Raw genomic sequence first — 22,572 nt, 5'->3', positions numbered from 1 at the left:
GTTTCTCGCATCGATATTTCTCTCTCTCCCCCTCTAAGAAGAAGAAAAAAAAAGATGTTAATTGGGCCCTGTTTGGGGTGGCTCAGTTGGTTGGAGTGTCATCCCAGAAGGTCAACGGTTCGATTCCCAATCAGCGCACAATACCTAGGCTTCGGGTTTGATACCTGGTTGGAGCACGTACAGGAAGCAACCCATCAATGTAGCTCTCTCACAATGATGTTTCTCTCTTCCCCCCTCCTTCCTCTCTAAAGTCAATAATGATAAAAAAAATAAAATAAAATAAAAATTAACCAAACAAAAAAGATGTCAATCGGGAGAAATCCAGTTCAGACTCTTGGGTACCAAGTCCTCACCTGGACGTTGATGGCTTTGTCAAAGTCCTCATGCTTTTTGATCAGGGCCTCCACACTGTCCAGCGAGTCCCCTTTGTCTTCTGTATTCAAAAAGGCCTCCCGGGCGGCCATCCAGTTCTCTGCTTGCTCACAGTCCCGATGAAACAGCTAAAGGGCGAGACAGGTGAGAAGACAGAGCCTTTGGCAAGGAAACACCTGGTCTGAAACTCGGCGGCACACAGGAAGCTCCTGTCCAGCGCGCTTACCTGCAGTTCCAGGCACTGGTCCAGCATCATCCTGCGCTGCGCCCAGGCCTTCTCCAGATCCGCGCGCTCCTGATCTAGAATATCTAGTTTCTCCTTGATCTCTGGGCTGGCATAGTGCCCATGGGCCAACAGCTGCTGCCCAAACTGCTCAAATGCCTGGAAAGTGCCAGCCCTGGCATCAATTTCTGTCCGGTGTTCCTGCCAAGAGGAGGGAAGGGATTAGGTAACCGGCAGAAGATGCTCACTCTAATGTCAACGACCAGCTCACAACAAAGGGTGACGAGGGCAGGGGGGACGATGAGGTCTTCCCGACCCAGCGGAGCAACCAAGTTTCTGCTCCTCAGCAGGCAGGTCTGTCTGCCCACCTGGTGTCGTTCCAGCAAAGCTTCAGCTCCGGTGACATCCTTGGCCAGCTCGTCTGAGGACACCAACCCGCGTATCCCATTGATCCAAGACATGAGGTCCCTGGAAACCAGATCCACAGAGGAACAGTCATTACGTTATTGGGCAAGCAGGCTTGCTGCCCAGGAAAAGAGAGAACCAGCAACTCTTGTCTCAGAAGGCTATTTGGGGTGAATCCAGTCAATCTACCAAATGGGGCTAGATCTCTGAGCAAAGTTATTTCAAAGCCTCTTGTTCATCTTTTTGACATATTTTAAAAAATAAAAAATTCCTGAGGAAAAATGAATAGCTTCATTACTAAGAACCTTTCCATCCTACGGAGTAATAGGTTCTAACAGAGACAACAGCTCTGGTTACAGCTTCAAATGACAACGCCTTTCTTTAGGATTGAGCCTTAAAGTCCTAGGTCTATGCATGCATTTAATCCAGCTTCTCACAGATGTCCACATACATGGGCACAAAAATCAATGTGTGAGGCCACAGGTCATATGCTTCCTTTTACATCATACACCCAGAAACATAAAGCAGATTCAATGGGGAGTGATTACTTATGGGGTCTGGGTGTTCTTCTAGGCCAGGGGTGGGGAAGCTTTTCTCTGCCAAGGGCCAACGGGATGTTTATAACATCAGTCTCGAGCCACACAAAATTATCAACTTAAAAATTAGCCCGCTAGCCCTGGCTGGTTTGGCTCAGTGGATAGAGCATTGGCCTGCAGACTGAAGGGTCCTGGGTTCGATTCCAGTCAAGGGCACATGCTTGGGTTGTGGGCTTGATCCCCAGTGTGGGGCGTGCAGGAGGCAGCCAATCAATGATTTTCTCTCATCATTGATGTTTCTCTTTCTCCCTCTCTGAAATCAGTAAATACATTTAAAATAATAAAAATGCTCTCTAAAAAAAACTAGCCTGCTGTATTTGGTCAAACATTTAATTAACTCATCCCCTAATGTCTTGGCAGGGCCAAACCACATGATTTCTCGGGCCTTATGTGGCCCTCGGATGTTCCCCACCCCCGTTCTAGGGTGATGAAAAGTTTCAAAACTGGAGAGTGGGTGGTTGCATGCCACTGTGAATACACTAAAGTGACTGTTTCGTGACTTTTACCTCAGACAAAGAAAACAAAACACAACTGGGACCTCCTACCAGAGGCCCTGAAGGCGAAGAGCACACGGCCTGCTCCCATCCCAGCAGAGGACATGCCCCGGCAAACACACACAAGACAGGAGCGTGTGAGAGCACCGTCAGCACAGACATGCAAAGGAAACGCTGGTCCTAGACGGTACCATTAAACAAGTGCAAGGCTACGCAGCCTTAAAAACACTGTGGTCCCAGATCACGCGACATTCCGCAAGACGGCTGCCCTGGGCTTTCAGAAAGGCCCGTGACCGAGGGCAGAGGGGTACTGCTCAGGATGACGGAGACCAGACTACCAAACAGAAATTCTCAACTGGATCCTGGATACAAAATCAGCCCTGCCGTGAGACAGACACCTGAGACTGGAAGAAACCGAGCACGGGCCTAACCCACTCCTGCGGTCCTGGTGCCGGGTTTCAGAACGCCGGCACGGGGGAGAAGGACGTGCTCCAGAGGCTGCCTCTGAGGGACTGCAGGGAAACACCAGGTACCGGCAACCTACTGTCATGTGGCTCAGAGAACCCGAAGCACAGACTGAGATAAAGCACATGTCACACAAGTTAGGGGCAGGCGAAGGGTATCAGGGGTGTGCAGTTTTATTCTTCCCATTTCTCAGCAGACTTGAAATGTTTCTAAATAAGGAAAATGGAAGAGACTAAGCCATATCCATATTAAGTGAAAACTCTAAGGAAGAAATAGCGTTTGGCAGGGGAGGGGAGCTGTGTGCGCAAGGAGACTTATTTTTGCCTTTTTGGCAGTCAGCAGTTTGAATGAAATGACCACTGAAAGGTCCCCTGCCCCAGAGCTGAGTGAATGCTGCACGTTTTACCGGAAGTCACTCAGGAAGCGCTGCAGGTCGTGGGAGTCACCCAGCTTGGCCTTGCGCTGGTCCGCACGCTTCCCCAGGCTGCTCCACGCCTGGTTGAGCTCGGTGCATTTTTCCTGCAGGTCCTCTGCTGACTCAGGGTGGGACTGGATCAGGCGCTCGGCTGTGTCCCCCAGGGAATTTACCTAGGGGAGGGAAGTGAGAGGAAGCAAGAGCTCAGAGGGCTCTGCTCCACGGAACCGAAGAGCGGGCTCTGCCTCGGGCAAAAATGGAGACGAGGACTGCGTCCTCCCACCTTGTCGCCGAGAGCTGCGAGGTCCCTCTCAAAGCCCTCGTGCTTGCGCTGCAGGGCTTGGACGCTGGCCAGATCGTGGCCATAATTGTCTGTGTTTAGAGCCTGGTTCTTCTCCTCAATCCATTCTTTAGTTTCGTCAGCATCTCTGCAGGCGAGACACACGTGCACGTTAGTCAGTGCTGAGACGGCTGCCTTGACGGCAGGCCAAGCAGGAGCCCACTCTGAGCGGCACGGGCACATCTGTCGGGGGACCACACTGGCTCCAAGCGCAGACCCACACTCCCTCCCTCAGCAGCATTTACCAAGCACCCGCCCTGTCAGACACAGGCCCGGGGCCAGAGCACACGTGCCACCAGCTCCACTGTGACTCTGAAACGCCAGCAGGTGTGGGGACGGTCGCAGTGTCGCCGCCCAGCCCTGCGCTGCCGCTCACCTGTGGAACCTCTGCACCTCGTGGGCGCTGCCCAAGAGCTGGCTGCGCTCCTCGGCCAGTTGCTGCAGGGACCGCCACCGCTCGTTCAGCTCCTGCAGGACAGTGAGCGTCAGCTCTTTGGCAACCCCCCCCGTCAGGCCTCCCCAGGCTGTGGGGAAAGGGCCAAAAAGCTGGTGGTTTCATGTGAAAGGAAAGGCTGGGGCACAGAGAATGTTCTCTCTCCAACCTTCCTCGTTAACATTTGTACAGACCTACAGCGAAATCCAGGCGGCCAGAACCTTGCCAAAGCTAGCCATGTCCGACGGCGTGAACACGCCATCCCTGATCTGGAATCACCTTGGAAACAGCAGGAGATGCTGCTGACTCATCCTCACTGTCAGCTCCTAGGCCAGTACCCACCACATAGCAGGTGCTTCATACATGACTGCCTAGTGCAGGCGTCCTCAAACTACGGCCCGCGGGCCACATGCGGGTGTTTTTGCCGTTTTGTTTTTTTACTTCAAAATAAGAAATGTGCAGTGTGCATAGGAATTTGTTCATAGTTTTTTTTAAACTATAGTCCGGCCCTCCAGTGGACTGAGGGACAGTGAACTGGCCCCTGTTTAAAAAGTTTGAGGACCCCAGGCCTAGTGGACAAACCTCCGAGTCCACGGCCCCTGAACATGAGCCCGCTGCCCCACCACCAGGCCCGAGAAGCGCGCCGCGCTGCGGACTTTGTGTGCCGGAGACAAGCCACCCTCGGGTCCAGGAAGGGAGGCTCAACCTCTCCTGTGAGGAGGCCAGAGGGACAGCCACAGCCGTCCTCGAAGCTCCAGGCCCTACTGGATCCTGCGGGAAGGCTAGCTCTGGTAAGACCTGGTGAGTTTTGGGTGGAAAAGTGAACCTTGGTGCACAAGCAGAGTTAATATTTGCCCGGGACACCCTCAGAGCAAGGAGAGGGACGCGTGCTACAGCTCCCACGCTAATCAGGACAAGAGCTGCGTGACAAGAGAAGGAAGCGGAGAGGAGCGCGGGGAGGCAGGGAGCTGCCATGCTTCCTTACCTTGATGGAATTAAAGGTGGCCACGGTGTGAACCATCAGGCGAGCAGACTATGTAGAGGAGGAAAGCAGAAGAGCAAAACTAATCAAGTGTCTGTCAATTAAGGGACAGAAATCTGAGATTCAAGTACCACTCATTAGTCCCCAATTGTCAACCAAAATGATCTTAAAGGAATCTGTCAAAATTCTGAGCAGAGGCATTAATAAAGGTATCAACCACAAGAAAGCCATGGAAAGACCCAAGTGCACAATTAGACCAACTCAGTGATTAATTTTCCTTGATGAAGAGCGAAAAGAAAATGGTGAAAACTACAATTAAAACCAGTGTTTGGAGAGAAAAACCATTTAAAGGCCAGTGAGTGTCTTTTTCTTGCCCACACTACAGGAGAACAGCCCAGAAAACATATCCAACTTAACAAATGCTGGCAGCCGAGACGGTTTTTACATTCAAGTAGATGAATAATTTAACTTCTAATTATGGTTACTGGGTTGCAGTTCTTTTTAAGTGTCCCTTTGACTTAAGGGCAACAGCCCTCACCAGATGGAAAAGTAAGCCAATGAATTAGCTTTCTTTCGGTCAACGTAACTACTTCTTAAAAACGCTATTTCTCTGGGGACCTCAGAAAGAGATCCCTGGTTTTATCTGAAAGAAACTGCTTGGCATGCACTGTGATGCCCATAATCTTACAGGAGGTATGACGGGGGGAGGGGCCGTGGGGTAAGGACAAGCTTGGATGCAGGGACTCAGGATCTCAAATGCCCCTATGACGGCTCAGGTGACAATTTAAACCAGTGTGGGTGTGCATAGGATTCAGAAGGCAGACACCACTGTCTCCAGCCCTTTCAGAAATAAGAGCTTTGCTATCCATAAAGCCATCTGAAATACATTTGTGAAAGAATACTTGTCAGCAGAAAAACTCTGCCAGGAGGTCAGACTGATAAGGTCGTTGCCCACTCATGTCATCACTGATCAAACTTTGCTCTGTAAGAATTAAGACTGGCCCGGCCAGTGTGATCAGTGGTTGAGCATCGACCCATGCACAAAGAGGTCGCCGGTTTGATGTCTGGTCAGGGCAAATGCCAGGGTTTCGGGCTGGATCCCCAGTAGGGGGCCTGTAGGAGGCAGCCAACCCATGTTTCTCTCTCATCCACGTTTCTATCTCTCCCTTCCTCTCTCTCCAAAATAAAAACATATTTTTAAAAAATTGTATTAAGATTGAAAAAGGGGAGAAAGTGGAATTAAAGGAAAAATGCCTCCCACCCAGTTTGGAACCTATTAATGAGTGGGACAGTCAGAGCCCAGAGGGTGGAAGGCCGAGAAACACACCCTTCACCGAGCCCTCCGGCAAGGCGACGGGGGAGAGGCACCCACCGAGGGCTGGTGGTGGGAAGCCTTGTTTTTTTGTTTTTTTAAAACATATTTTATTGACTTTTTACAGAGAGGAAGGGAGAGGGATAGAGAGCTAGAAACATCGATGAGAGAGAAACATCGACCAGCTGCCTCCTGCACACCCCCTACCGGGGATGTGCCCGCAACCAATGCACATGCCCTTGACCGGAATCGAACCTGGGACCTTTCAGTCCGCAGGCCGACGCTCTATCCACTGAGCCAAACCGGTTTCGGCAAGCCTTTAGTTTTGAGGCTTCCACACCTTCGTCACTGAAAGGCACACTTTCATCACGTGGAAACCCGCTCTACCTAAGCCAGCCTATAAGCCAAGTGCCGAATCGCTGCTGAGCTGGGTCAGCAAAGACGCTCCGGTCTAGGACCTAGGCCACTGGTTCCATAATCACTGCTGCAAACACTCACTTAACCAAGCTCCGCCCTGCACTCCCGGGCAAGCGCCACCGGACCTGTCGGGAATCATGTCCCTTTCCATCTCCCCTCAGGACACGGGAGGAGACGGCGGGCAGGCAGAGGATGAATGCGCTTCCTCTCCTCTTCATCCTCGGTCTTTCTGGTTCCTGTCACGCCCTCTTGGACTGCAATCCTACCCGTGGGAGCATGCCTAAGTACGGGGTACACCTCTGCAAAGTACATTCTGGCAGCGCCACGGGTAATCAATACAATCTAACTGAACTCATCCTGAGCACTTGCATGGGAACATTACAAATGTCTATTAAGTATCACATCGCAAGAGAAAACATATTCAAAGAAAGTAATGCCAGAATCAGAAGGAAACCAGTCCAAAGAGTCCAGAAATAACTAAAAGCTCAAGACAAGCCTGAATACTCAGAAACAGGCACGCCAGAAAAGTACATCAAACATTTTTGTTCCCACAAAACCTTTGGAAACGATTATTTGCCAAGGAGTTCTTACCTTCCAGGGGGAGGCTGTCTTGGAATCAGCATCATCCTGTTTAAAGAAGAAGGAAGAGTTTAGGCAGCCACATAACTGACACAAAACACCCTACTTGCTTTCTCATGGTGGGGAGGCCACAGAAAATGAACCCAAACAGCATTTCCTCGGTGACTTAGAGCTGATCATGAGCTGGTAGCAAACCACAAGCTACTTGAGGAAAAGGAAGCAAACAAATGGAAGAGAAAACTTCTAGTTTTTTACTGCAGCAGAAGAAATGCGGAAATTTAATCTGAAAACTTTTCTTTCATATGATTTTTTTTAAAGGGACAGTAATCCCTGGACAGTGTGGCTCAGCTGGTTGGAATGCTGTCCTTGCACCGAACGACTGCCGGTTCGATTCCTGGTCAGGGCACACACCCGTTTCGTGATTGATCTCCAGTTGGGGCATGTATGAAAGGCAACAGATTGATGTTTCCCTCTCTCCCCCACCTCCTCCCTCTAAAAATATAAATTAATAAAAACATACTTTTTTTTTTTTACGAAAAGGGAGTAATATGCGTAAAATTACTTAACGTTTTTAGAAAGCTAAAGAGATAAAAACATTTTTGGTCTTTTGGAGAATGTCAAGGGGAGACCAATGCCCGCTATTTCTTTTCCAGATTTTCACACACAAAAGGCATTTTGGAGGGTCAGAAGCAGAAATCTTTACGAGGCTTTTGACTTTATATTCTTCCCCAGGTCTATTCCTTCTCATGCCCAACTTGCACACGGAGCACCTGGGACTTACCCTGGGCATCATGCCGTACATCTCCTACAAGGCAAAGGGAAACCAGTGTTATCAGAGGAAACACACAGCTCTCAGCAACACCCACTCCTCTCAAACCTGGAGACGCAGGAGAGAATTAAAAAACCCACAAAACCAGCGCAACTGGCCAGAACTTCTTCAAGTTTACTAGAGGTCAAGTGTTTATATGTCAAGCCCTTTAATTAAGGAATGTAGGAGCTTATTATTAGTTAAGGGTCATAAAACTTTGAACAACTCTCACAACATTTAATGGGCATAAGGAGAGGACGGTGCGTTTCCCCATGGAGTGGAGGTAACAGATACTGGCCACGAAGTGAAACAAAACGGTTCGGGTCACACAGGGCCCTGACCTGCACCCTGGCCACACTCTGTAAGCACTGCTTGTTGGGCTATGGAAACTGGGGGAAGAACTGAGTTGCTTCCTTATGTCCATGGAGCCTCCCTCGGGGCAGGATCCACACACCCACCTGCTGCTGCACGGCCTGCACCTCCTCGGCCATCAGACCTTCAGACTCCAGGTCTTCAGCCACCTTGTTGATGTCCTTCAGTCGTGACTCGTTGGCCTTCAGATCCTTTAAAGCAAAAGCCATAATAACCAAGACCCATGAGAACCATTTATATAAGATGTCCAGAATATGTAAATCCAAAGACAAAAAGCAGATCTGTGGGTTGCCACGGACAGGGAGGTGATGGGGAGTAACTACGTAATGGGTACATGGTTTCCTTCTGAAGTGACACAAATGTTTTGGCACTAGATAGAGGTGATGGTGGTACAACACTGTGAATGTACCAAGTGCTTCTAAATTGTACCCTTTAAAATGGTTGATGGCCTGGGCGGGCTAGAAGAGGTCAATGAGGGGGGAAAAGGGAGACATTTGTAATACTTTCAACGATAAAGATTTTAAAAAATAAAAAAGTAAATAAAAGTAAGTAAGACAGTTTACTTATGTGAAGTTTACCCCAATTAAAAAACAGCCCTAGCTGGTTTGGCTCAGTGGATAGAGTGTCGGCCTGTGGACTGAAGGGTCCCGGGTTCGATTCCAGTCAAGGGCACATACCCGGGCTGTGGGCTCGATCCCTAGTAGAGGGTGTGCAGGAGGCAGCCAATCAATGATTCTCTCTCATCATTAATGTTTCTCTCTCTCCCCCACCCCTTCCTCTCTGAAATCAATAAAAACAAAACAAAAACCCCCACTTCTACACATTTTATTTTATTTTTTATTTTATTATTACTATTTTTTAATATATTTTATTGATTTCTCAGAGAGGAAGAGAGAGGGATAGAGCCAGAAATATCGATGAGAGAGAGACATCGATCAGCCGCCTCCTGCACACCCCCCACTGGGGATGTGCCCGCAACCAAGGCACACGCCCTTGACCGGAATCGAACCTGAGACCCTTGAGTCTGCAGGCCGACGTTCTATCCACTGAGCCAAACCGGTTTCGGCTATATTTTTTATATTTTAGGTTTAGAAAAGCCCTAAACCAACATGTAGAGAAAACTGCATTGTATTTCCTTGGAATTAAACAGATCCAAGAAAAGTTTGGGTTAAAGGCATTTAAAAACAGCTACACAGATGGTAAGACATAATTTATGTTATTTTCATTCTAATAATCTGCAGTAAAAAAACCAAGAGCACCAAGCCTTTAAACAATTTCTGGCCCATCGGCAAGACTCCCATACCTTCTGGAAGTCGTCGAACTTCTTCTGCAGCACCTCAACCTGCTCCAAGTCTGCGGCCACCTCCTCGCTGGTCAGGGCCGCTTCCTTCTCATTGATCCACTGCTGCAGTTCGTTCGCTTCCCGGAACAACATGAACTTCTTGCAACTCTTCTCCAACATGCCTTTGCGCTTCTCACCCAGTTCCAGCAGAGAACGGTATCTGATGTCATTCAAGAGGGTGACAAGAGGGGCAAGGAAGGCAGTTAGCGTCTCACAGAGGCTACGTTCCTAACATCAAGGAAACCACCAGGCGTCTCCGAGATGCGGATCCAAGGCTATGCGTTTGGAATGAGGCTGCCCTGATGATGAAGGGTCAGAACGCAGATGAAGAGCCCAAGAACCCCGACAGCCTCCGGGATGAGCATCCATGTTCTGTTCACCCCCGGTGGCCAGAACAGCCAGGCACACTCATCCCCGGGCCAACTCTGCACTTACAACATTGTAACCACAAATGACGGAAACCCAGCGTTCAGCACAGTGACACAGGGTTCATGCAACTACAGCTGACAGATGAGATGAGTTTGCTGGGTAGAATGTACAGAGTTGTTCTCTCTTACAATCAACTCTCGGAGCAGCCCCCAAGGAGATGGGCTTTTAACAGCCTCAGAGCATGTCAGCACCTCCACAACAGGACGTTTCTAAGACGATGTATTTACTTCTCAGAAAGTTTTGGCAACTTCAGAAGGAAAATCAGGTCGAGTACAGAGTATCTGTACCATCTGATTAGTTGAAAGATTTCTTAAGATGAACCCAAGAATATTCTAGCTCTTGGGAACTAATATACAAAAGGCTAAATTCCTATCATGTCTGATGACAAAAATTAGGCTCACTCTCAGATTTAAGCTTCCCAAAATGAAATAAAAAAGCAGCGAGTTACCAAGAACCAGAGCACTAACAAGAGGCACTACATTTCCTTCTGGCTACCAAGGATCACTACAGGACCGGCCGTCAGGCCTGCTGCTGGCCCCCCACAGAAGCCAACGGGGGGGCCCAACAGCACTCTGAACATACAACTGCACAAGGAAGCCACCAAGGAGCTAAGCGGCTATCAACCGACAGCGTCACCGACACCTCTACCTGTGCAAGCGGAAGCGGAGGCACGGACACGGCCCCGCCCTCCACCTGGTCTTTCTGTGTGAACAAGTGCCCTCACAAGAAGCGGCGGGGATGGGCAGGCATAGCCATGGACACAGGCGCTCAGCAAGGCTCCGCCTACTCACAGTTCTTCCACCTGTTTCATACGCAGGGATACACTGCCGGCCTCCTTAGTTATGCGTGTCCTGCACAGAGGGGCACAGCAAAAGCATGCACAGATTAGTGGGGCTCCCCCGAGGGGTGAGAAGCGGCAGCTCCAAATGGTGCCGGGATGGTGGATGCACCAAGTGGGGAAAATCGGGGAGTCATTGAAAAGCTCTTGGAAACAGGCCAGGCCATGAGCAAAATCACGTAAATTAGAAAAAGCAGGGCAATTCAATCAGAGGGCTAGTTCACCATCCCTTTCCTGGAAAGTCGGCCATGCTACGCGGCCAGGTTTCCTGTGCTGAACCACCAGCGACTTCCGAGCAAGGCCGGGGATCAGGTTTTACTGAGAGCTACATATGCAACTTCAGTCATCTATCTGGTCCACTTTTCTGCTCTCATATTTGATGTAGGCCCACGCTTGTCTTAACAGTAACAGAGCGTCTGTAAGTGTACAAATAACTGATCTTTTCAGGGACCCGCAGGGTCAGAAAAGCTATTATTCTACACTCTAGGGCAAACCTATTTTCTGGGTCACTCCCAAATGTCCAAAGCTGTTAACATCATTAGCGGAGTTAGGTGTGTCCCCAAGGAGGGACACAGGTCACCTGGGGCTCAGCTCTGGGGAAATGGACAGAGCCAACACTAAGTAAACTCCACTCTCAGAACATACGCCACGGCAGAGAGCAGCTCTCTCAGCCTTTCTAAGGGGCCGAGCTGGAGAACATCTGAACATGCGATTTGAGAAAGGAGCTCCTGGACTGGAGGACAAGGTTCAGCTCATAATGCTCAGAAAATGCTGTTTAGTAACAGAAACTCACAATGCGGGGAAGAAACAAACAACGGAACATCAAGGTGTCAGTCAGGGACCTGCGGCTCGCACAGCGTTCTCGGGTGAAAAGTGACGGGGGTAAGCGGGGAGAGCGGGTCCCCGAGTTTGGGGGCACCAGAACACTGGCCCGGAAGCCGCAGCGCTGCCTCACCCTCGGCCCGTGGGTGCTACGATTGGGCCCCGAGTGACACCAGGACCTCTGCGATCGACTGTGTCGTCCTTACTGATTGTCAATCTGCTCCTGCCGCAGCGCGATGCTGCCTTGCTCCTCCAGGAGGTTCTCCCGGGAGGCCGACTGGGCGGGGTCCAATTTCTTCACGTACGCGGCGGGCACAAAACCCTGGCGATCGTTCACTTCCACTTTCCACCAGTCCTAAGGGAAGAGGGAGAGCAGTGACAGCAAATTCCTTCCCTGAGGAAGGGAGAAACCAAGGAGGCCTGTGCGTGTGTGTGCATGTGCGCATGAGTGTGTGTGGGCACGCATGCACGCTCACGCACGCTCACATGCACACACAAAGGAGAACTCTAATCACATTGAGAGGATCCTGTGATAGTGTCAGTCACTTGGCACAAAGACTGAAATGTCGGTCCCCTCGTGACCTGCCGAGCACGGAGATGGTCACGAGTGAAGTAGCAATGACACCAGACATGAAGGCCCTTCTTCCTTCTGCTTAGAGCCCAGAGCTGTGCTGACCCCACTCCACAGCCGGGCGCCACACATGGCTGTGAATTTCAATAAATCAGCACGAAATAAAACACTTCAGCTGCACTGGTCACATTTGAAATGCTCAAGAGTCACATGTGGCTAGTAACTACTGGAGAGCCAGCGCTTAGGAAACTTGGACTACCATAGAAAGTCCTACTGGATGATGCTTCTCTTGAGGAAACCAGGGTAGGACCAAGGTGTTGGTTTAGGTTTAAATTAGCGTCAACAGAAAGATAAGAATCCGGGGTTTTCTCAAATTCGTGACTAGGGTAAACTGGGGGTGTGGGAATAAGGAGATTCTTAGCAACAGCTGGGGACGTTTGTCCAGATTGACCAAGATGAGAGGTGACAGCCTTTGAGAGCGTCAGATAACATGTGGAGTATCATGCACCTCACTTCAAGCCACTGTCAAATAGAATGTCCAGGAAGAAAGGCCTCGGAGCCAGGCAGCATGGAGCTTTGAGAAGACAGAGCCTAAGGGGTGACGGCTGTCTGCAACTATCCACTACAGCCGCACAGCTGAGATTAAGAACCAACAGGTACAAGGTATAGACTTGCAGTTGTACACAGCAGACTATGGCTCCAAAGAGTCTGGAGTGTGCAGCTGTGAGACTCAGCTATCACTGAGCGTGAGTCCCTGTACTACCTGTGGGTATTCAAGACGACAGACTGATTACCTTCCTGATGGTGCACAACACAGGTAAGAGAAACCTATATTAAGCAGAAGACTGACTAGGAAACTCCCAATTCTAAACCAGCCTCATTTTACAAAGACACAATGACCCACAGACACCCAACCTGAGCCAAACCGGTGCTGCTGCTGGAAACCACATGCAGCCCGTCTGCTTGCCTTGTTGGTGCTGTTGAGCAGGGTGAGGATGTCTCCTTTCTTCATGGTGACCTCGCGAGGACTCTTCTCCTGATAGTCATAGAGCGCCAACACCAGCTCCTTCCCAGTCTCATCGTCCATGGGGGCCACTTGTTGCTAAAAAGCAAACACAGTTAGATCAAGGGTGTTTATGACGTGTTATGGAAGCACATGACAGAGTTCAACTAACAGCTGTACCAAATTCACCAAACACACACTTATGAGCATTCTAGGATGCTACCAATAAAATCCGATTCAGGAACTTTAGCTCTCTGGTGTCTTTAAAAATCTCATTTTAAACAGTCTACAAACCTTTGTCTCATAAGCCTTAAGAGTAAGGCCACAAGAATGTTGCCCAGGACCGTAACACCTGCTGGCAGGCGCAGGGTCCTGCCTGGCCCCGGCCTCCCCGGCCACGTGTCACTGCTGAAGGGAAAGCCACACTCACCCGGCATGACTGCGCTTGCTCCCGCAGCGCCTGAATGCTGCTGCCGTAGGCGCTGAGGTCCGACATCAAAGCTTCGTGCTTCTTCAGGAGAGCCTGAAACCAACACACGCCGGCTGTGGAAGGCGCCAGAGACTCCTCCAACACACCCCACAACGAGCCACCCCGCCGAAGTCTCGTTTAGTGATAGATGACTGGGTCGCTTCCTGCTCTACGCTTTCTCTCCCTTTTTAATAAACATTTAATTTGGAGGAAATATTAACTGTGACTTAACAGTATTTTTTCACTCTGCCTTTACATATTTATGCAATATCTGAAATGCATAAGGAGACATAAAGAACAGTATCGACTGAACCCCTCACCATCTTAGGAAATAAACTGCCAATCAGACAGCTGGCTGGGGACACGCCCTCCTGGAGGGCATTCCGCCCCCGGCCACAGCCAGTGCTTTCTTCACCACCATTTTCTAAGCTTTTCCCCAAATACAGTTCATGTCAATATTCGACACATTCTGGTTTTTTGTGATGAGTGGCAAGAAAACAGCTACAGGAACTATACCTAGACTTTTATGAATAAAATGTAAGAGTTCCAGTCAAAAAACAGAGGCCCAGCAAAACACTGTGTTAATGTATGTATGCATATGGTGGGGGACGACAGGACACGAGAACAGCAAAGTGTGAACAATGAAGGAAGGTGACAGGTGGTCCCCCCTTTCTTTTCGGTAGGACCGCATTTCCATCATAAAAAGTAGAGACCCTAAGATGCCTTAGAAACACAATCAATCATGACGCTGCACCTTCCCAACTTGGTCCCTTTCCCCGCTGGCCTCCCAGCCCGAGCCCTGGGGCAGGATCCCCATGTTCCCCGACCCGGTCACCTCAGCGGAGTCCTCGTCCTTCCCGTAGTCGGTGCTGCCCACAATGGGCTCCTTCTCCCGCATCCAGGACTCGGCCTCATTGGCATCGGCAAAGTACTGCTGGGCTTGCAGCGAGTCCTCCAGGTCTTGCCGCCGCTGCGAAGCTTTGGATTTGAGCGACTCCCACTTCTGGTTCAGTTCATGGAGCTTGGCCTTCACGTCCTCCGCAGCAAAATGGCCTGGGAGGCAGGCGGGGGGGCGGGGAGGGGGAGGGTGTGAGGACAGGGAAAAGCACTTGTCCATGCTTGCTGCAGGACAAAAAAAGGCCTGTGTGTTCCCTTCTGTCACTACATATTGGTGAGCCAGGCCTCTTCGTATTTCCAAATTCATGAGCAGCCCAGGTTTCCAACGCTTTAACAGGTTTGCTCATTTTTGCCTCTTCATAAATAATTTAAAATAACAGCACTCCCATAGTTGAGTCACTGAGACTCCAGCTCAGGAAGGTTAAGGTCTAGTCAAGGTCAAATAGTTAGAAAAGGATGGAGACAGTCTTCAGCCCCACAGCCCAGTCTGACTCAAACCCATGCACTGAACCATCAGAGAGGGAGGATAAGAGGAACAAAAGCAGGCCCTGGCTGGTCTGGCTCAGTGGATAGAGCGTTGACCTGTGGACTGAAGGGTCTCAGGTTCGATTCCAGTCAAGGGCACAGGCCTGGATTGTGGGCTTAATCCCCAGTAGGGGGATCTCTCATCGTTGATGTTTCTATCTCTCCCTCTCCCTTCCTCTCTGAAATCAATAATTTTATTTTTTATTTTTTAAAGAGAACAAAAGCAAAGCTGCTTCCCTGTATGACAACCACTCACCTTCCTCCACCATGGCATTCCCCTTCTGTGTAACCGCTTTGATGCGGGGTTCATGTCCAGCAATTTCTGCTTGCAGGGCTTGGTGTTTCTTTAGCAGATTCTGGACTCCAATCAAATCTTTGCCTAAAAGCAGAAGAAATCACCCTCCCGTCATGCAAGCCATCAAAAGAAAAGTCAGCACTAACTGGTTCCACTGTACTTTAACTTGTCCTTGCTCATTTTGACCACCGTCCCCTTTGGGCCATAAGGGGAGAGCCCTTTCTCAGCTTGACTCCTCTCCGATGGAGGCAGACTGACCTCTGTTGGTGGACGCAGCAATGGGCTCTTTCTCTCGAATCCACGTCTCCTCATCCTCCACGTCACGGAAGAGCTGCTGCAAACGCAGGGAGTCTGCCAGCTTCTGCTTCCGGGCGATCATGGGTTCCCTGAGCGCCTCATAGCGGGCCACGAGGGCTTCCTGCTTCTTCTTGATGTTCTCAGCATCAAAATGGCCAGCGTCCTGGAACTGGCGGGCCTGAATGGTGATGCCATCAATCCGATCCTGGGAATGGCAAAAGGAAGTCTGGAAAGCCTGGACCAGAGCTGGGCAACTTTATTCCAGGCTGGCTTTATCACTTCGGTGTGGTTTGGACGATACAAAGAAAAGTGAACGCATTTCCTTTCCCACCCGAGCGCGTTCCTCCTGCCACCTGTTTCCCTCGTATTGGGCTCCCAGAAAGCTGAGGGACATGGCTGAACTGGAGCAGAGCACCTGCAGCATGTGGGGGGCTAGGTAAGAAAACCAATACATTTCATCCCTCCCTAAACCAGCCTGGTCCTGAATTACTGCATCCTTCAGCCTACCGATCCTGTGTCCACTGGCCCAGCAGCGCCCGCACTCTACCTGGTGGGCGGCCACATCAGCCTCCAGCAGGGCGTGCTTCTTCTGCAGGTTCTGCACATTCGTAAGGTCTTTGCCATAATCGTCGGAAGCCAAGTGACCTTCCACTTCATACAGCCACAGTTCAATGTCCTCAACGTTGCGGTTAAACTGCTGCTGCTGGTTGGCCTCGCGGAGCTTTATTCCTAGTCAAAGAGGCAAGTGGACTTTCTAATTACCCTTCCAGCAACACAGGGGTGGGTCAAAGCAGGCTTACAGTTGTGAGTATGGGAAAGTTTATTCTGGTGTTATGAACTATTAATAACTGTATTATTTATTTCTAGTCCTTGTTATCATTATCACTACTGTTATTGTATTTCATATTCTTACTTGTAATGTATCTTTTGGGTAATGATGGCTGGTAATATAACCTACTGTTGCCCACCCCTGTATTGCTCACGACAATGGCACCTTAGTGAGAGACCTGACCGGGACGGCAGTCACAAAGGCAAAGCAAACAAATGCAACTCTGCTCCACCTCTACGTGCTGACTGGGAAGCTGCTTAAAAGCACTGTAATCCTCAGGAGACAGAGCCCTTGAGCATTATTAGGATTGAAAATTATTGTCTTTGGCTCACAGGTGAACTCTGATCTTTAGTGATGAGGCCCAATTCAGTCATGGCCGGTTGGCCAATCATCCCCTTCTCACTCAGGCTCCCCACCAACCAGCATGCTTAACCACACTTACCAAATGAGCCAGGCATCAAGAGTCCAAGGCAGTCACTCCTACCGGGAAAGAGCCCGAACGCCCAGGGCCATCCGCCTCACCTTCCCAGGTGGTTATGTCCCTAAGACTCTTAACTAGGAAGGAATAATCAACTCCCCAGACATTCCGACCACAATCTAGTGAGTCCTGTACCTTTCAGTTCAGTGGCCTCCAGCAGTTTCTTCCACAAACTGATGACCTCATTCATTCGAGCCGCCACTTCCTCCTTGGCATAGTGGTTGACGTCAATCAGTTTCTGCCCTGCTTTCTCCAGGGCATCAATGCGGCTCTGGTTTGCTGAGAGCTCAGCCTCAAAAGCCTGATGCTTCTGGACTTTTCCTTGTAGGTTGGATGGGTCCTGCCAATGAAAGAAAGAAGCAGGTTCTATCTTGAACTTGAGTATATTACCTTGCATTAACTTCTTACTCATCTCTACAAGAGAGGATGTATAAAACAGTCAGCTTACATTAAATAGTGTGGGCTGGTTTTAGAATTCCCTATTTCTTTTAACTACAATTTATTTGTAAATCTCTGTTCAATTCAGCTCACAAACCAAGTGCCACATGGCAATGCTAACAGTACATTACTTTATAAGCTTCATCTGTGGCAGTTTTCATCTTCTCGTTGACCCAGCTCTTGAGCTCATCGGAATCCCGGAAAAACTGCTGCAAGTGGAAGGAATCGGCCAGCTGGGCCCGGCGATACATGGCTCTCTCATGAAGGGCATTGCGGCGGCTCAACAGCTGGAAGACAAGGATCTCATGAGCCTCCAGTTCTTACCGCCCCAGAGACACCCAGCCCGAGAGGCTACACCCATCTGTCTTAAGAGGGACATCCGTGCAGGGAAAGGGTGGCGCATCAAGAACCCAGGAACTTACAGCATCTCGGCGAGTAGCCACGTCCTCCATGGCGTAGTGGTTGTTCTGAATTAGCTTGGTTGCAAATTCATCTAGTGCCTGGGAAGGAAGGAGAAGAGTTCTTCACTGGTAAAGGGACTATTCTGTAGCTTGGCCTCCAGAGAAAAGTTACCACTGAACAGGTCACAGAACACTTCCCACAAGTAAACCTTCCCACAGGCCAAGGTTTTCAGACAACATTCATCCCTGAACTTCTGAGCTGGTGCCTGACGTTACTACTCAGATGTAACAATGCAATGCTGGCTCCCTGCAAGGTTGGAGATTCAGCTGCAGCGTGATCTGACCTGCGTCAGATACAAGTTAACAGCCTTCCAATTCCTACTTCTAAAATCAGCTGCTAATGGTAAAGACAGTCTGACCTGCTTTTCCCCCTTGTATTAATTCTTAACTCTTTTGGTAAAAGGTAAATCTCAACCTGGAGGCTTATGTCAGGAAAATGCTTTCATTCGATCAAGTCGTGCTGGCTCCCTCTGATGGTGTGTCATCATCGCCCTGAGATTTTCAGCACCCACATCCTCATCCACCTGTTCAGAGCCTTTCAGACAAACAGGAGCCTTCAGGCTTATTCCAAGGGCCGGTTGAAGGCACCGAGGACAAGAAGGGGTCTTACTGTGATCTTTTCCTCCTGGGCACTGAGGGATTTCTCAAAGTCCTCATGCTTCTTGAGAAGCGCTTCCACGCTGTCCAAGGAGTCCCCCAAGTCCTCGTTCAGCAGGAAAGCCTGCAACAGCAAAAAGGTGTTCAGAACAGCGCCCGTTCCTTCCGTCTTAAGGCTGGAGAGCAAGGATACTCTGGCCAAAATACACAAGGAAGGAAAGCAATTCCTGGCTAGTAAGCTTCTGGGATCTGTTCCGGAAAGCCCAGAGCCCTTCCAGACTGATCCAACGACAGCATGAAATCCTTGTCCCACATTCTATGAACACTTATTTAAAAAAAAAAAAGCTTTTCTTGCTTCTAATAGATAAAACTAGGGCCTTTCTGAGGGCCCGAGGTGACAGAAGCTGGCTCAGTGCCCCCCTTCAATACTTTCTAACTGAAATGGTAGTGACTTCCTACAGAATCAGGCTAATGGTCTGAGGGGCAGGGATGAGGAAAAAAATAACACAATCAGCCGAAACCGGTTTGGCTCAGTGGATAGAGCGTCAGCCTGCGGACTGAAAGGTCCCAGGTTCGATTCCGGTCAAGGGCATGTGCCTTGGTTGCGGGCACATCCCCAGTGGGGGTTGTGCAGGAGGCAGCTGATCGATGTTTCTCTGTCATCGATGTTTCTAACTCTCTATCCCTCTCTCTTCCTCTCTGTGAAAAATCAATAAAATATATTATTAAAAAAAATAAAATAAAATAACACAATCATCCACAGAAAGCATTTAGCACAGGTCCCGGCCACAGTAATCTGTAATGACAATATACTATTAACACTTTAACCATTAAAAAGAAAAGGCTAACTATCTGAGAAGTAGACAAACAGTAACAAAGACTTCCTGCTCACTGCGGTGGCCAGCTCTCCTCTGCGAACATGTTACCTCTTGCTTGCTCATCCAGTTGTCCACCTGCTCGGTGTCGCGGTAGAAGAGCTGCAGGTCCATGCACTGCTCGTACTGCTGCCTGCGCAGCTCCCACAGCTCCAGCAGGGCCGCTCGCTCCTCAGAGAGAATGGCCAGCTGGAAGGAAGAGCACACGGGGGATGAGGGGAGGTGGGAGGGATGGAGGAGAGAATGGGTGGGGGGGACAGGACAAGGACAGGGATGGGGAGACAAGTCAGTCCTGACGCCCTCCATTCAAACAGAAGAGGAGAATCACATCCACTGTGCCAGGCAAGTCACAATAAATCACATGAACCCCTTGTATGTTATGCTGAACCTAAGAGGGATGGTCCTGTTCTAATTAGTCTACAATTAATTTACTGCCACATTATCACAAACGATTTTCAGTGAAAATGCTATGGAAACTTCCAGGCAGAAGAAAAAGGGCATCTATCTAAAAGGGAGGCAGGAGGAGCATTTGAGATCTTGCTCCCTGGCATATGTTATCAGTTTGACTCAAACGCTTTTAAAAATTCCAAAAAAAAATTAAAGTGAGGCAGTATAAAATGGAGTAGAAACTCTCAGTTGAGAAATGTCTGAGTAGGGACTCCATAAAATATGTTAAATAAATCATGAATGCCCTAGGCATAGTTTTTAGGCTCCAAAGTAAATGACAATAAAGTGTATTTGTTCCTCAGACAACTCTATACTCAGACACTTTGAATTAAATAGACCCATTGATTTGATAAAAGCGTGTTCCCCCTTGGCTCTAGCTACTAATGCAGACTCAAGTTTCTACAAAGTCTCCTTTAAGTAGGAAATATGTCACATTACGTCCCAAATAAATGAAACTCTCTCTGTTCATTCACGCTGCTGTACGTACATCTTTTTCAATAAAGAAGCTGCTCCTTAACTTCCAGGTGAATCCCTGTCAGTTTGCTTACGCCCCACGGTGAATGCCAGGTCTGGATACTTAAGGATGGGTAACAGCTTTCAGAGACTTTCAGGAGCCTTTTCTGCTCTCTTACCTTCTCCCTCACTTCATCAGAGGCGTAATGACCAGCAGCAAGCAGGGCCTGTCCAGATTCATCTGCAGATTTAAAGCTGTCTTCATGAGCATCAATTTCACCCTACAGAGGACAAAAGCACAATTTGTGCCAAGATCTTATAAAAGAAAAACAAGTTGCTGAATTTCAAATAATCCTTACAAATCAGAATATCACATCTAGAGTGAAGAGGATGGGAGATAAGGCCAGGTTTCCTAACACCAGCCTGGGCCGTCAAACCGGAGCGCCCACTTATTAAGAAGTCCTTTTCCCGCTGGCTTTCAGGCCGCCTCTGTCAGTTTCCACACATGCGCAGAGCCTGAGCTCTCTGTCTTCTGATCCACTGGTCTATTTGTCTTCCTATGCCAAACGCATTTTTTAACCATGACTTTGGTACCTGGTGGGGCGCTGCCATGAACAAAGTTCCAACTGCAATGACTCCCAGTGCTACACCAATGCAGTATATGCTCATTTCTTTACTTCGGGAAAACCCTGAGCCGGTACCTTGTGCTCCTGATGCCTGTCCAGAAGGGCTTCGGCCCCGGCCACGTCGTTAGCAAGTTCATCTGCATTAATGAGGGCTTTCATCTCAGTCACCCAGCTGGTGAGGTCCCGGAAGTCAGCCAGGAAGCGCTGCAGCCTAGGGAAAACCAAGGTAAGTCATGAGATGTGCCCAGCGGAGCTCCAGGATGGAAAACACAGTTTCGAGTTCTATGCTCTCAAAAGTCTAACACACCATACAAATCCTCGTCCCGGGAAACATGGATTCTTCCAATCCAAAGGAAAACAAGACAAGGCTAAAGTCAGTCCTCTGAAACTTAGGCTCCGCCCACCACTAGATTCCCCAGTCTTGTCTATTAATTTCAATTTCCTTGTCTTTCCCAAGTTCAACCCCTGTTTGGTAAGTCAGAAGCAGTCCTTCCGTTTCCAACCCTTGATTTACTCATTTTTTTATTATTTTTTTATTTACTCAATTTTAACAGGGTATTTCATGTGGTGCTCACACTGCTAAAGACTACTGGTTATCACCAGTGACACAGGATGGAAAAGATATTTCTGAAGTTAAGTACTACGGTATGTGTACACTCGTACACCCGGATAAAGCGGTCAGTCTCCAAACAAATACGATGCAGGTAGAAAAAGGTGACCTGCACTTTCTTAGTAGAGGAAACACAGGGCATCCAGCTCTCTCAGCGTGAACTGCCCCTTAACCCTGCCTTCCTCTCTTCCTTTCTTCTGAAGTCCCACGGTTCGGGATGCTGAGCACTGAGAGGTATTTCTACCTGTACGAGTCGTTGAGCCGCGCGTGTCTCTCCGCCGCCAGAGTGCGGATCTGCTCCCAGTTTGTGATCAGCTCTTCTCGCTTCACTTGAATCTGAGTGGCGCTCAGCGGGTGGGTCTGCTGCAGGCGGTCAGCCTCGGCACACAGGGCTTTGACCTAGAAACACACTGTGTCAGAACCGCTCTCCTGACCCATGGTGACTCATTAATAGAATCAGCTGCTTTAAAAGCCCACCTTATCCTCCAAAGCAGCCAGATCTCTCTCCAAACCCTCATGCTTCCGAAGCAGAGCCTGAACACTGGCCAGGTCTCGGCCGAAATCATCGGAGGCCATTAACTGTTCCTTTTCCTTAATCCAGCTGATAGTCTCATCCACATCCCTGTGGAACAAAGGGCCCCGTTAATCCTGACGCAGGGCTGTAAGGAACCGGGAACGCGAAACTGGGCCAAGACCCAGTCACTCCGACCTCTCATGGCACATGACCCCTTCGAGTAGAGGCCTGTCCCCTGAAGCCCCCTCTGGCGTGGTACCTGTTAAAGCGCTGAACCTCAGCTGCCCCAAACAGCTTCCCCTGTCTCTGAAGAGCCAGCCCCTTCAGCCGCTGCCAGGCTGCGTTCACCTCGTCTTGCTTAGTCTTGATCAGCTCCTCCTCCGGGTGCTGCTCCTGAACAAGGAAGAGAACAAGGAAGCTCCGTGGCCCACTGCCTCTGGCACCCCAACTAGTCCCCGGGGCGGCTCCCTGAGGGATCTGCTTCAGCCAACCTCCATCCTTCGGAAGACATTCTGGTTTTCTGGGTGGAATGAAGCAAAGCTC

The 22,572-nt window shown here is 49.5% G+C and overlaps 1 protein-coding gene across 1 annotated transcript in view; it reads right to left on the bottom strand.

The window, feature by feature from the left end:
- Nucleotides 1-22,572, bottom strand: part of SPTAN1 (spectrin alpha, non-erythrocytic 1) — a 60,642-nt gene that overhangs the window by 20,845 nt on the left and 17,225 nt on the right. The window contains exons 6-33 of the mRNA XM_054727433.1: nucleotides 22,289-22,422; nucleotides 21,993-22,137; nucleotides 21,760-21,914; nucleotides 20,981-21,116; nucleotides 20,459-20,560; nucleotides 19,431-19,568; nucleotides 18,518-18,628; nucleotides 17,869-17,946; nucleotides 17,578-17,733; nucleotides 17,144-17,348; nucleotides 16,249-16,430; nucleotides 15,663-15,906; nucleotides 15,366-15,488; nucleotides 14,523-14,740; nucleotides 13,649-13,741; nucleotides 13,183-13,317; nucleotides 11,851-11,999; nucleotides 9,517-9,715; nucleotides 8,300-8,404; nucleotides 7,815-7,838; nucleotides 7,046-7,081; nucleotides 4,729-4,776; nucleotides 3,687-3,778; nucleotides 3,254-3,398; nucleotides 2,962-3,143; nucleotides 964-1,063; nucleotides 599-796; nucleotides 354-500 (exon numbers count right to left, since the gene is read on the bottom strand). Of these exons, the coding sequence (XP_054583408.1) occupies nucleotides 354-500; nucleotides 599-796; nucleotides 964-1,063; nucleotides 2,962-3,143; nucleotides 3,254-3,398; nucleotides 3,687-3,778; nucleotides 4,729-4,776; nucleotides 7,046-7,081; nucleotides 7,815-7,838; nucleotides 8,300-8,404; nucleotides 9,517-9,715; nucleotides 11,851-11,999; nucleotides 13,183-13,317; nucleotides 13,649-13,741; nucleotides 14,523-14,740; nucleotides 15,366-15,488; nucleotides 15,663-15,906; nucleotides 16,249-16,430; nucleotides 17,144-17,348; nucleotides 17,578-17,733; nucleotides 17,869-17,946; nucleotides 18,518-18,628; nucleotides 19,431-19,568; nucleotides 20,459-20,560; nucleotides 20,981-21,116; nucleotides 21,760-21,914; nucleotides 21,993-22,137; nucleotides 22,289-22,422 (3,780 nt within the window). The remainder of the gene's footprint in view (nucleotides 1-353; nucleotides 501-598; nucleotides 797-963; nucleotides 1,064-2,961; nucleotides 3,144-3,253; nucleotides 3,399-3,686; nucleotides 3,779-4,728; nucleotides 4,777-7,045; nucleotides 7,082-7,814; nucleotides 7,839-8,299; nucleotides 8,405-9,516; nucleotides 9,716-11,850; nucleotides 12,000-13,182; nucleotides 13,318-13,648; nucleotides 13,742-14,522; nucleotides 14,741-15,365; nucleotides 15,489-15,662; nucleotides 15,907-16,248; nucleotides 16,431-17,143; nucleotides 17,349-17,577; nucleotides 17,734-17,868; nucleotides 17,947-18,517; nucleotides 18,629-19,430; nucleotides 19,569-20,458; nucleotides 20,561-20,980; nucleotides 21,117-21,759; nucleotides 21,915-21,992; nucleotides 22,138-22,288; nucleotides 22,423-22,572) is intronic.

The sequence above is a fragment of the Eptesicus fuscus genome, chromosome 15 (assembly GCF_027574615.1).
Source record: "Eptesicus fuscus isolate TK198812 chromosome 15, DD_ASM_mEF_20220401, whole genome shotgun sequence".
Lineage (NCBI taxonomy): Eukaryota > Metazoa > Chordata > Mammalia > Chiroptera > Vespertilionidae > Eptesicus > Eptesicus fuscus.
This window is presented reverse-complemented; position numbering and strand designations above follow the sequence as displayed.